The sequence below is a fragment of the Oncorhynchus mykiss genome, chromosome 22, assembly GCF_013265735.2.
Source record: "Oncorhynchus mykiss isolate Arlee chromosome 22, USDA_OmykA_1.1, whole genome shotgun sequence".
Classification (NCBI taxonomy): domain Eukaryota; kingdom Metazoa; phylum Chordata; class Actinopteri; order Salmoniformes; family Salmonidae; genus Oncorhynchus; species Oncorhynchus mykiss.
The window spans coordinates 19691050-19705197 of NC_048586.1; the positions used below are offsets into that span (position 1 = coordinate 19691050).

At 43.1% G+C, this 14148-nt stretch overlaps 1 protein-coding gene across 2 annotated transcripts in view; it reads left to right on the forward strand.

Annotated features, from left to right (window-relative positions):
• LOC110501573 (sterol 26-hydroxylase, mitochondrial) overlaps nt 1-14148 on the forward strand; it is a 37853-nt gene that overhangs the window by 2034 nt on the left and 21671 nt on the right. Inside the window, exon 2 of one of the 2 annotated variants that reach the window (XM_021579237.2) lies at nt 3100-3290. In XM_021579237.2, coding sequence (XP_021434912.1) covers nt 3100-3290 — 191 coding nt within the window. The remainder of the gene's footprint in view (nt 1-3099; nt 3291-14148) is intronic. The other variant, XM_021579238.2, reaches the window with a different exon arrangement.

Consider the following 14148-nt stretch of genomic DNA (forward strand, 5'->3'; position numbering starts at 1 on the left):
ATCTCTGATCAGTCTTCTCCTTGTATGAACTGAAAGTTTAGAGGGACGGCCAGGTCTTGGTAGATTTGCAGTGGTCTGATACTCCTTCCATTTCAATATTATCGCTTGCACAGTGCTCCTTGGGATGTTTAAAGCTTGGGAATTTTTTTTGTATCCAAATCCGTCTTTAAACTTCTTCACAACAGTATCTCGGACCTGCCTGGTGTGTTCCTTGTTCTTCATGATGCTCTCTGCGCTTTTAACGGACCTCTGAGACTATCACAGTGCAGGTGCATTTATACGGAGACTTGATTACACACAGGTGGATTGTATTTATCATCATTAGTCATTGAGGTCAACATTGGATCATTCAGAGATCCTCACTGAACTTCTGGAGAGAGTTTGCTGCACTGAAAGTAAAGGGGCTGAATAATTTTGCACGCCCAATTTTTCAGTTTTTGATTTGTTAAAAAAGTTTGAAATATCCAATAAATGTCGTTTCACTTCATGATTGTGTCCCACTTGTTGTTGATTCTTCACAAAAAAATACAGTTTTATATCTTTATGTTTGAAGCCTGAAATGTGGCAAAAGGTCGCAAAGTTCAAGGGGGCCGAATACTTTCGCAAGGCACTGTATGTATCCCCCCCTTACCCCGTCACTGTCCATTTCTTGTTCTTAAAGGAAGAGAGTAGTGCTACACCTGGTGGAGAGAGATTGTAAGACAGAAATCATTTCTTTATGCGTCCTGTACATTACGACATGACAAGTCCCGATGTAACTGAGGGTCTGTTTTTTTCAACTTTTCTCCAATACTATAGAGCCATTACCATGTCGATCAACGCTTGAATAGAAACCTAGTTCACACCCCCGATTTTGAAGTCAACACAGTCGCTACAGTCCCATTAGTTTTCTTTGTAGCCTCGTTTGAATGTTGCGGTTGCGCACATTTGTACGGAATGGGATGAGTTTACGTTACCTCCCTCATCCTGTCTCACTGCTTTGCTTTCTTGGTCAGGTTGTAAATGAGAACTTGTTCTCAACTGGCCTACCTGGTTAAATAAAGGAGAGAGTGTGTGTGTGTGTGTGTGTGTGTGTGTGTGTGTGTGTGTGTGTGTGTGTGTGTGTGTGTGTGTGTGTGTGTGTGTGTGTGTGTGTGTGTGTGTGTGTGTGTGTATGTATGTATGTATGTATATATATACAGCTCAAAAAAATAAAGGGAACACTTAAACAACACAATGTAACTCCAAGTCAATCACACTTCTGTGAAATCAAACTGTCCACTTAGGAAGCAACACTGATTGACAATAAATGTCACATGCTGTTGTGCAAATGGAATAGAAAACAGGTGGAAATTATAGGCAATTAGCAAGACACCCCCAATAAAAGAGTGGTTCTGCAGGTGGTGACCACAGACCACTTCTCAGTTCCTATGCTTCCTGGCTGATGTTTTGGTCACTTTTGAATGCTGGCGGTGCTTTCACTCTAGTGGTAGCATGAGACTGAGTCTACAACCCACACAAGTGGCTCAGGTAGTGCAGCTCATCCAGGATGGCACATCAATGCGAGCTGTGGCAAGAAGGTTTGCTGTGTCTGTTAGCGTAGTGTCCAGAGCATGGAGGCGCTACCAGAAGACAGGCCAGTACATCAGGAGACGTGGAGGAGGCCGTAGGAGGGCAACAACCCAGCAGCAGGACCGCTACCTCCGCCTTTGTGCAAGGAGGAGCAGGAGGAGCACTGCCAGAGCCCTGCAAAATGACCTCCAGCAGGCCACAAATGTGCATGTGTCTGCTCAAACGGTCAGAAACAGACTCCATGAGGGTGGTATGAGGGCCCGACGTCCACAGGTGGGGGTTGTGCTTACAGCCCAACACCGTGCAGGACGTTTGGCATTTGCCAGAGAACACCAAGATTGGCAAATTCGCCACTGGCGCCCTGTGCTCTTCACAGATGAAAGCAGGTTCAGACTGAGCACATGTGACAGACGTGACAGTCTGGAGACGCCGTGGAGAACGTTCTGCTGCCTGCAACATCCTCCAGCATGACCGGTTTGGCGGTGGGTCAGTCATGGTGTGAGGTGGCATTTCTTTGGGGGGCCTCCATGTGCTCGCCAGAGGTAGCCTGACTGCCATTAGGTACCGAGATGAGATCCTCAGACCCCTTGTGAGACCATATGCTGGTGCGGTTGGCCCTGGGTTCCTCCTAATGCAAGACAATGCTAGACCTCATGTGGCTGGAGTGTGTCAGCAGTTCCTGCAAGAGGAAGGCATTGATGCTATGGACTGGCCCGCACGTTCCCCAGACCTGAATCCAATTGAGCACATCTGGGACATCATGTCTCGCTCCATCCACCAACGCCACATTGCACCACAGACTGTCCAGGAGTTGGCGGATGCTTTAGTCCAGGTCTGGGAGGAGATCCCTCAGGAGACCATCCGCCACCTCATCAGGAGCATGCCCAGGCATTGTAGGGAGGTCGTACAGGCATGTGGAGGCCACACACACTACTGAGCCTCATTTTGACTTGTTTTAAGGGCATTACATCAGAGTTGGATCAGCCTGTAGTGTGGTTTTCCACATTCATTTTGTGTGACTCCAAATCCAGACCTCCATGGGTTGCTAAATTTGATTTCCATTGATAATTTTTGTGTGATTTTGTTGTCAGCACATTCAACTATGTAAAGAAAAAAGTATTTAATAAGAATATTTCATTCATTCAGATCTAGGATGTGTTATTTTAGTGTTCCCTTTATTTTTTTGAGCAGTATATATATATATATATTATATTTGTTGCCGTAGTATCCCGCAGAGGAGTGCAACTTAAGGAAAACAGGCAGTCTCTGCTGACGTGCAGTGTTGTTTACCTTCTCCAAGAGCTGTCTTGCCCTGGAAATACAATCCTCATTGACACAGCAGGGATTACCAAAGTACAGCGGTTTACATTTATTGTACCAGAATGTTGAAAGATTTGTTGACCCCATTTACTAATATCAATCCAGCTTTTCAGTTACATAACAATGTGGAAAAGATTGAATAGTAGATGTGTGTACAACAAAGTAGGCCTATACTATATGTAACCCCGCTCTTCGCTCGCTCTCTCTCACTTTCCCTCTGTGTGCTAGGTGTATGAGAAGCAGCTGTACGGCCCCATGTACAAAATAGGCGTAGGCAGCATTAACTCCGTTGTTCTCAACAGTGTGGAGCTACTGGAGGAGCTGCTTAGGAAGGATGAGAGGTTCCCCAGCCGAGGAGACATGTCCCTCTGGACAGACTACCGGGACCTGAGGGGCATTGGTTACGGCCCCTTCACTGAGTAAGGCCCAGGGATGCCATCTGTTGATGGGAAGTGATGAGATCACATAAAAGAGGGATATAGCAGTGGCAAGGGGAAAGCAGTCACGTTAGAATATACTGTACATATATAGTATGTCTTATGATCACACTCAGTGATGCGGTGAGGTCGGTGTCTGGGTAAGCACGGGCTCTTATGAAAGCCAGATTTACTTACAAACCTTGATGAAGCTCCAACAACCAAAGTGACATAGGCTATTAAAATCCTCTATTGAATCACCTGTGCGTCAATGTAAGTAACATAATAAACAAATCCCCATAAACATCTGTCAGAAGCAAGCTAGAGATACTGTATTTTTTGCATGGGCTGTGTCTAAATCCACCGCATCTGCCTGTGGTGGAAGGTGGCCGAGCTACAGCAGTGTTTTTCAGACCACGAGACATCCCGAAAATGTCTTCTCATAAAAAGGTTTGCAGCATTCGAACGGCCTACAAACTTATGACCACTCTATAGACCTGTGACACTCACAAACGTGATGCTGTCCTCCGTTTTACTCGGAAGGTCTGAAGGTAATCCATACAAAGGAATGAAAGGCAGTACAGAGGTAGTTTTGTGCTAACAAAAATGAAATTCCTGAGCTTTCTTATCTCCTAGATATAGGACAGACACTTAAAAACCTTATTCCTTATGATTTATTTTTTGACGGTCTGTTTTGCCATTTATGAACTTGTTATTCAATGTGTTTCCATTGGTTAGTAGTAAAGGCCATTTTTTTATACTTAAAGGTGTCCTAAAACTCTAAATCAAATGATCCATTCGAACATCTTAAAACAATTGCATATGTTAGCTTAGTAAAAGTGTTATTTGGTAATGGCATGGAATAGCCTTAATTTCTCAGAACAAGAATAGACTTGATGAGTTTCAGAAGAAAGTCCTTTGTTTCTGGCCATTTTGAGCCTATAATCGAACCCACAAATGCTGAAGCTCCAGATACTCAACAAGTCTAAAGAATCTAGTTACAATAGTCATTTACAACATTAACAATGTCTACAGTGTTTTCCTGAATAATTTGATGTTATTTTAATGGACAAAAAAGGTGCTTTTATTTAAAAAAACAAGGACATTTCTAAGTGACCCCAAACTTTTGAACGGTAGTGTATGTGCATTAAAGTAGTAAAAAGTTAATTTATTTGGTCCCATATTCATAGCACGCAATAACTACATCAAGCTTGTGACTCTAGACATTTGTTGGATTCATTTGCTGATTATTTTACGCCCAATAGAAATGAATGAAATCATACCTTGAAGGCACAACTCAGTGTGTCAGAGTGAGCAATGAGCTGTCGCCCACTCTTAGCTATGATGTGGGCGTGCCCTAAGGGTCAATACTGGGGCCCCTCCTGTTCAGCCTGTACATTAATGATCTGCGTTCTGTTTGTAATGGGTCTGAAGTTCAAATGTATGCAGATGATACAGTGATATGTGCATGCAAAGAGCAAACAACAAGCTGCACAAGAACTGTAATGGTCCAGGTTACAAAGTGTCTCAGTGACTCGTGTTTGCATCTCAATGTGAAAAAAACTGTTTGCATGTTCTTTTTAATTTATTTTTATTTCACCTTTATTTAACCAGGTAGGCAAGTTGAGAACAAGTTCTCATTTACAATTGCGACCTGTGCCCTTCTTCACAAAGAGAGCAACAGATGTTACTGAGCCAGATGTCTATGTGTCAGGGGAGAAGCTCCAGGTGGTATCTGATTTTAAGTACCTTGGCATCATACTTGATTCCTTCCACTTTTAAAAAGCATGTGAAAAAGGTAATTCAAATAACCAAATTCAACCTAGCTAATTTCCTATTTATATGAAATTGTTTGACTACAGAGGTAGCAAAACTGTACTTCAAATATATGATACTCCCCCACTTAACATACTGCTTTACTAGCTGGGCCCAAGCTTGCTGTACAACATTAAGACCTATTCAGTCTGTCTACAAACAGGCTCTCAAAGTGCTTGATAGGAAGCCTGTTACGGATACAAGTATCCTGTGTGTGTGTGTTTCTTTTCTCTCCTTCTCCCCTCACAGGTGAAAATCATCACTCCCCAATCAGTCAACAATCCAATCATCAATCAGAAGACACACCTCCTCCTGTTTCCTACCCAATCACAGTTATTTTCCCTTGGTTTAAAAACCCCATCAGTTGTTTGCTCTAGAGCTCAATCTCTCTGTAAATGCCATGTCTGTAGATCGCTGTGTTTCACTCGCTCTTTGTGTTTTAAGCATACACTACCCGTAGGTAGACTTTGTTAAATACACTAGTTAGAACTGGGCGGACCACCCACTGTATTTTTGGTTAGTCAGTTAGCTGTTGTTAAAGTAGGCTAGTCTAGCTTAGGGGTGTTTTGGATGCTTATTGTTTCTTTCCTTGGGTCCAGCTCAGCCCCTTTTCCTACCCCCCCCCCCCCCCCCCCCCCCCACCCATTACTGTGTGTTTATTAATAAACCTTGAGTTTGACGGTAGATTTCAGTTGTCGTGGTTATTTCGTTCACATTTTTACTTTGTCACAATTATAATTTGCATGAGTTATGTTACGGGTCTCATTACCATCCCCCCCTAGACTGTCGGGCCAAAAGGGATTCGTAACATAAGTGGGGGCTCATCCGGGATTTGTCATAACTGACACCCATGCTGCTCATGTAGATTGTGATAGTGGTATAGTTCAGTGTTGAGCGTCATAGCTGAAGTAGCATTAGTGTTTGCTATTTTCTTTGGCTCTTGTGAAGTAGTTTAAGATGGCTACTTTTGATTTGAAATCCTTTTTGGATAACCCTTCGTGGGAGGTTTTTGACAAATGTCGTAGAGTTGACTTAATGACCTTGGCTGACCATTATTCAATATTGATTCCTCAGAGTTTAGTTAAGGCGGAGGTTAAACAGCTAGTGTTAAATGTATTGTTGGAAGAGCAGTTGCTTGTGTTACCGCTGCCTGAGCCTACTACCCCTGTAGCGGATGTTGCTGCTCCTGTAAGCCCATTGGTGTCTGATAATGAGGGAGAGGCTAAAACACCAGCCATTTTGTCCCGTTTTGATCCACTCTCCCCACTGTCAAATGGTGATGCCAGGAGGGATGTCCGTTTAGCACAGTTCCAACTGTGAGAGCCCAAATTAGGCGAGAGACTCTCCAGTTGGAGATGTGTAAAATTGAGGCAGAAAGAGAACAGCGGCATTTAGATTTGGAGATGTGTAAAATTGAGGCAGATAAAGAACAACGGCAGATGACGTTTAAAATGCGCCAGATGGAACTGGAGGCAGAGACAGCGAGGCTAGCCTCCGGTCCTGCTGTCACTGTTAGTGAGTCGTCCTCACCTGCTGTGTCCTCAAACACGTTTGACATTAGTAGGCAGATTGCCTTAGTACCTTTGTTCAGAGAGTCGGAGGTTGACTCCTATTTTTGTGTATTTGAGCGTATAGCCGTAGCATTGAAATGGCCTGAAGAGGTATGGTGCCTTTTACTTCAGTGTAAATTAACTGGTAAAGCCCAAGAGGTTTTGTCAGTGCTACCTCTGGAGGACAGTTTGAATTATGAAGTGGTCAAAGCTACTGTTCTTCGTGCTTATGAGCTTGTGCCTGAGGCATACCGACAGAGATTTAGGTCTCATAGAAAGTCTTCTAGTAAGACTTTTGTGGAATTTGCTAGAGACAAAGGAAATCTGTGATAAATGGCATGCTGCTAGTAAGGTAACTGATTTCAACTCTCTCCGGGAGTTAATCTTGTTGGAAGAGTTTAAAAAGTGCTTACCCGAACGCATTGCAGTTTACCTAAACGAACAGAAAGTATCCTCCCTGGCAGAAGCGTCTGTGTTGGCAGACGAGTTTGTGTTGACGCACAAGAGTGTGTTTTCGGCTCATACTGAGAGTAGAGCAACTGAGTTTCCTACCTTTAGCCCTAGTCGGCCAGCGGTAGTATATCAAGCACGCCAGAAGAATGAGCGTTCCTGTTTCTATTGTCATAAAGTGGGACATATGATTAATGATTGCTTCATGCTTAAACGCAAACAAGGGATGCCTCTTCGTGCCAAGCCGCCAACAGGTGTTGGTCTAATTCGTACGGTTGTGAGGTCTGCAACAAAACAGGTGCCTCAGGGTAACTGCAGTTTGAAAGTCTCAGTCCCCGACCGCAGTTATTCATTTTCAAGGGGTTTGTGTCCCTAACGAATGACGACGCGTCTCAGCGTCCGGTTAAAATCCTTAGAGATACGCAGTCGTTTATATTTTCTGATGTGTTGCCCTTATCTGACGATACATACTGTGGTTCCAGTGTGTTAGTGCAGGGTATTGAAATGGGTTTTGTGCCATTGCACTTTGTGAAAGTACACTCTGAGTTAATCAGTGGAATATTCAGAGTGGGGGTACGTCCTATGTTGCCAGTGAAAGGTGTGACCTTTATAATGGGTAACGATATTGCCGAACACTGTTCTGTTCAAAGAGGTTGATCAAGAGGATGGATTGTGTGATACCTCTGAGAAGTTGATCACCTCTGACAAACAGCCCAGGAAAGAATCAAAGAACGTTGAACTTATTGCTGCTGCAATACAGTTACCAGTCACTCGTGAGCAGCTGATTGCTAACCAAAAGGTTGACAACAAGCTTGCTAAATGTTTTTCTAGTGTTGTCTCGTTGGAAGATGTAAAGAAGAAGAACATGGCTTACTTCATTCATGGTAATCTCCTCATGCGTAAATGGAAATCCCATGTTGACGCGGGTGGAGATTGGAATGCTGTTTACCAAATAGTGATTCCTACAGCCTTTCGACAAAATGTGTTATCCCTTGCTCATGATCACCAGTGGTCTGGTCATTTAGGAATCACAAAGACTTATGATCGGATCCTTCGACATTTCTTTTGGCCGGGTTTAAAACAAGATGTGGCTCAGTTCTGTCGGACATGCCACACATGTCAGATAACAGGAAAACCAAATCAGGTTATTCCTCCCGCTCCTCTTTGTCCCATACCTGTCATAGGTGAACCATTCGAGCATGTGGTGGTTGATTGTGTCGGACGGTTACCGAAGACAAAATCGGGTAACCAGTTTTTGTTAACGATAATGTGTATGGCTACAAGATACCCCGAGGCTATTCCTCTGCGAAGGATTACAGACCCGGTAGTGAGTAAAGCCTTAATAAAATTCTTCACGACGGGGGAGGAGCTAGCATGTTGGAGTGAACGGCTGTGCTTGAGAGGCTCCTGCAACTTTTTTGCGAATTAATCTAATTTAACCTACTTTATGGCACTTTTTACAACAAACGTTTCTTTCTAATACAAGATTGTAACTTTTTATATGAAAATGCCGAGTAATAAGCGACCAAAGGACAATAAATCCACAGCGGAGGCCTACTCCCCACTAAACAACGAGACAGACATGGCGGGAGGCACATGCAACAACGTGACACTTACAGAACTTACACGGGCTTTGGGGGAGCTACGTGTTGCTATAGCTGAGGATCTTAAGGCCACTATTGCTGAACTGGACACCAAAATCGAGAGCATCATTCGAACGGTTGCTTCGCATGGCCAGAGTATTGTGGACCTTGAGAAAGCTTCTGAATTCAACGCTGGTAGGATCGACGAGTTAGAGAAGCTATGCACGTCATTGCAGGATACTGTGCAGAGGCTTTCTGTGAAAGTGGTGGACCTGGAGGGCCGATCCAGACGTAATAACCTTCGCGTTGTTGGTCTGGCAGAGGGGGTAGAGGCGGGCTCTCGCCCCACCGACTTCTTCGCCAAGCTATTGAAGGATGCAATGGGATCGGATGTTTTGGATTCGGATCCCCAGCTGGACCGCACACATCGCTCCCTTGTCCCAGTGCCTGGACCGGGCAAACGTCCTCGCCCAGTAATCATCTGTTGTCACAGTTTCAAGACCAAGGATCTTATCCTGCGTGAAGCTCGAATGAGGGGCAACCTATCGCATAAAGGGCATCCATTCCGTGTCTATGAGGATTATGCGCCCGATGTGGCAAAGCATCGCGCCGACTACAGAGATGTCATGACCAAACTCTACAAACTCCATCTTCGCCCAGCCTTACTCTTCCCTGCAAGACTAAGAATTACCCCGCCTTCCGGTGAGAAGATTTGGCTCTCCTCGGTTTTGGACGCAGAGAAGTTTATCCGGGGATATACACCAATCCCCCGTACGGGTTAGAGTGCCTTGTTATTGCGTGTTAGGGTCTGCTCATGGACTTGAATCCATACTATACCATATTGAGTGAAAACGTATTAAACGGGCTCAACAAGGGCTACCGAACATGTAAGACGCTGAGCAGACCAATGGATGGCGGTCAGAGCTCTCAATTAACGTTACATTCACTTTCATCCCGGCTGTGCTCAGCGATGCATATTTTTTACTTCCAGGTTTGATCACTGACACCTTCGGACGGATATACTTATATTCCCCCACTTGTTTTGTTTCGTTATTTATTTTACAATCCTTACATTATTCTTACTACCATACCATTTATTTATTGCTTGCAGGGGACTGGGGGTGATGGTTGGGAGGGGGCAGACACCTGGTTAGCAGGTTGATGTTTTGTGCCGTTCTGCCTTTGTCTGGCCGTGGGCCTCTCTCCCGACTAGAGTCCCACCAGCCCAGCCAGGTGTAGTGCTAATGTCTGTGTAGGTGTGCGTACATATAATTACTATTTGTACTTTATTACTATTTTCTCTTAGCATTTTAGTATTATGTATGTGTATATTTTAAATCAGTGTAGTTATTCTGGGGTATGAATGTTTGTATGTGTATATGTGCATATGGATGTATATACATATTCTTTAAATATATATTTGTATATATGATTTTTGTGTGGGTATGTATACATACGTGTGTGTGTGTGTGTGTGTGTGTGTGTGTATGTATGTGTGTGTGTGTGTGTGTGTGTGTGTGTCGTTAAAAACGTTCCCCCCATAAACAAAATATGTTTAATAAAAATATATACATTATATATATATATATATATATATATATATATATATATATATATATATATAAAATGTATATATTTTTATTTATTTTTTATTAAACATATTTTGTTTATGGGGGGAACGTTTTTAACAAATCCTTGTTCCGATCTCCTGACCCACAGTGTATAAAGGTACAGCTGACTATGTCAGTTGCGGATGGTTTATTTTTTGACCGGCAGTGCTTAGCAATATAATATTGAGGCTATATCTTGCTTATCTCTGGGATTGACCCAGGATGACGCTTAAATGCGCAATATGTTTAAGTTGCAACTTATTCTGTTTAGGTTTATTAAATGCTAACTGAACACTTAACTCGCGGGAGCCTCCTCAGTTCATATGTTAGTAGAAGTTCTAGGATAGTGAGAGGTGAACGTATAGTTGGGATTTTATTTTTGTTTTACCTCTTGTTCGAGGTCGCGCCGTGCTTTTTTGGCATCGGCCAGACAATGTGTTTATTATTTTTATTTTTCCTTTTTTTTCTCTCCTGTCTGTACATGCCTGTTAAATGTGGGTTGATGGGGGGGTAAGTGTTGGGGAAATTAGGGGAACAGGGTGGGAAGTAAAGGTGCTTGCAGGGGGGGAGGGGTGGGTTGGATACTGCTCGGGTATAGGTGCTACATATGCTGATCGTGATGGTTTGGTGCGCTTTCTTACCTTTTTATCAAGTTACATGGTATGCAGGCCACCATAGGAACTACAAACGAGAGGAGGGCGGGGCTTACATTCACTTCCTGGAATGTCAAGGGTTTAAACAAACCAATTAAGAGGGGCAAGGTCCTAGCCCACTTGAAAGCACTCTCGCCTGATATTATATTTTTGCAAGAAACCCATCTGAAGAATAACTCTCATAGCAGACTTAAGTGTAGGTGGGTGGGGCAAGTGTATCATTCTAACTTCTCTGCCAAAACGAGAGGCACAGCGATTCTGGTACGGAAAGGAATTCCCTTTCTACATAAAACCACTATTGCGGATAAAGAGGGTCGGTATGTGATCGCAATAGGAGAAATCCACTCTACCTCAGTAACTCTACTAAATATCTATGGGCCAAACATTGACAACCCCTCTTTTTTCAAAAGAGTCCTTGCCCTGATTCCAGATATCTCCCATACTAACCTGGTCATTGGAGGGGACCTTAACTGTGTGCTAGACCAATATTTGGATAGATCCTCTACCCGGCGAACCCCTACCTCCTATTCAAGCGAATTCTTGAATACCTACATAAAAAACTCGAACTTATTTGATATATGGAGGATCGCTAACCCTACGGGTAGGGAATACTCCTTTTACTCTCATGTTCACAAGGTTTACACTCGAATTGACTACTTTTTGTTGGATGCTAGACTACTCCCCTATACCTGTAATGTGAGGTATCATGATATTATAATCTCGGACCACAGTCCACTCACCTTTTCCCTGAGATTGGGTGACATTGTACCAAACGAGAGGGTCTGGAGGTTGAATCCTCAGCTCCTCACAGAATCAACATTCTGTGAATATCTTAAAGACCAAATTCCATTTTTCTTTGATACCAACGACAACACAGAGACCTCCCCAGCATTATTGTGGGAAACACTGAAGGCTTATCTGAGAGGCTGTATCATCTCCTTTCAGGCTGCCAGGAGTAGGCAAAACAGAGGAAAACTGGAAGAACTGGAGGGACAAATTCACTTACTGGATAGGGAGAATGCTAGCCACCCATCTATGGAGAAACATAAAAAAATTACCTCTTTAAAATTTGAATATAATCAGATTCTCTCAGCTAAAATTGCTAAATCTTTTCTCTATGCCAAGCAAAAATATTTTGAGTTTGGTGACAAACCACACAAATTACTCGCCAGACAACTTCGAAAAAATGTGAGTGACCGAATAATTCACAGGGTTAAATCTGCATCTGGGGAATTACTCTCTTCCCCCAAACACATCAATGACAGATTCCGGCAGTTTTATGAGACTCTATATACATCTAAAGCGGATCCTAACCCCTTAATGATGCAAACATTTTTGGAGGACTGTAATCTTCCTGCCCTGAACCAGGAAGATTCTAACTTCCTGAATAAGGAAATATCTCTTGATGAAATTCGAGAAACAATTAAATCTCTAAAGAGTGGCAAGACCCCGGGCCCAGATGGATACCCTGGTGAATTCTATAAAACATTCAGCAACATGCTCTCTCCCTATCTGCACAAAATGTTGGTTCAGGCCAATGAGGATGGAGCTCTCCCTTCTACTTTGGACGAAGCGTTCATTACAGTTATACATAAGAAGGGTAAGGATCCAGAAGAGGTAGGGTCATACAGACCAATATCTCTCCTTAATACAGATCAAAAGATTTTAGCAAAAACTCTGGCTAACAGGCTTAGCACTTTAATTGGCAAGTTGGTCCATTCGGATCAGACTGGCTTTATCCCTAACAGAAACTCATTCTTCAATCTCAGGCGCCTCTTCAATATTATGTATTCTCAGAGGTTACCCAACGTGGACCTTGCCGTCATATCTCTTGACGCCGAAAAGGCCTTTGACCAAGTTGAGTGGCCCTATCTATTCAAGGTCCTACAGAAATTTTATATTGGAGATAGGTTCATAAATTGGATCCAGCTTTTATATAGGAACCCCTGTGCCAGAATACTCACTACCCAATCATTGTCGCCCCGATTTAACCTCAACAGGGGGACAAGGCAGGGTTGTGCGCTGTCGCCTATGCTCTTCGCCCTAATTATCGAACCGCTCGCTCAGACGATTAGATCTCATGCAGCAATATACGGCTATAATACTAAAGATACTCTAAATAAGATCTCCCTATACGCAGATGACATCCTCCTCTATGTAACAGAACCCCAGGCTAGTATCCCAGCTATTCTTGATGTGATCAATTTGTTTGGTACCTTCTCGGGATACAGAATAAATTGGAACAAGAGTGAATTAATGCCCATACGGTCGCAAAATACCTCCTGGCTAGAACATCTCCCATTTAAGTTATCTTCAGAAAAATGTACCTACCTAGGAATTGTAGTTACCAAACAATACTCCTTGCTATTTAAAGAGAATTTCCCCTCTCTGATACAAAAACTCAAAGCAAACATACTATTTTGGAGAACTCTCCCAATTTCTCTGCTCGGAAGAATTAATGCCATTAAAATGGTCTTCCTCCCACAACTGCTCTACCTATATCAGAACATCCCAGTATTCATACCTAAATCCTTTCATAAAAAACTGGACTCAATTATCAATCCTTTCATCTGGGATTATAAAACACACAGGATAGGTAAAAAAACACCTCTGTAAATCCAAGATGGAAGGAGGATTGTCTCTCCCAAATTTTATATTTTATTACTGGGCCGCTAACCTCCGCATTGTTGGGGGGACATCTTCCCTCTTTCTCTCTACGTGTCCTTATTTTGTATGTCGTGTTTTGTATTATTTGTTCTGCACCCAGAACTCTGGGTCTTGTTGTTCCTGTCTGCTCTTTTATGTTTAGATAAGAATTGTATACCTGCCTTGTATACCTATACACCATTCCTGTGTGTGTTTAATAAAAAATATTTGAAACAAAATTCTTCACGACATTCGGGTTACCTAAGGTGGTACAAAGCGATCAAGGTACCAATTTCCTATCCAAGCTCTTCAAGCAGGTGTTAAAATCCTTGTCAATTACGCACCGTGTGTCAAGCGCCTATCACCCAGAGTCTCAGGGTGCGCTTGAAAGATGGCATCAGACACTGAAGTCTATGCTACGTAAATATTGTTTGGAATCTGAGAAAGATTGGGATGAGGGAGTTCCTCTAGTTTTGTTTGCTGCTCGTGAAACTGTGCAGGAGTCCCTAGGTTTCAGCCCGGCTGAACTAGTGTTTGGTCACACAATAGCCATA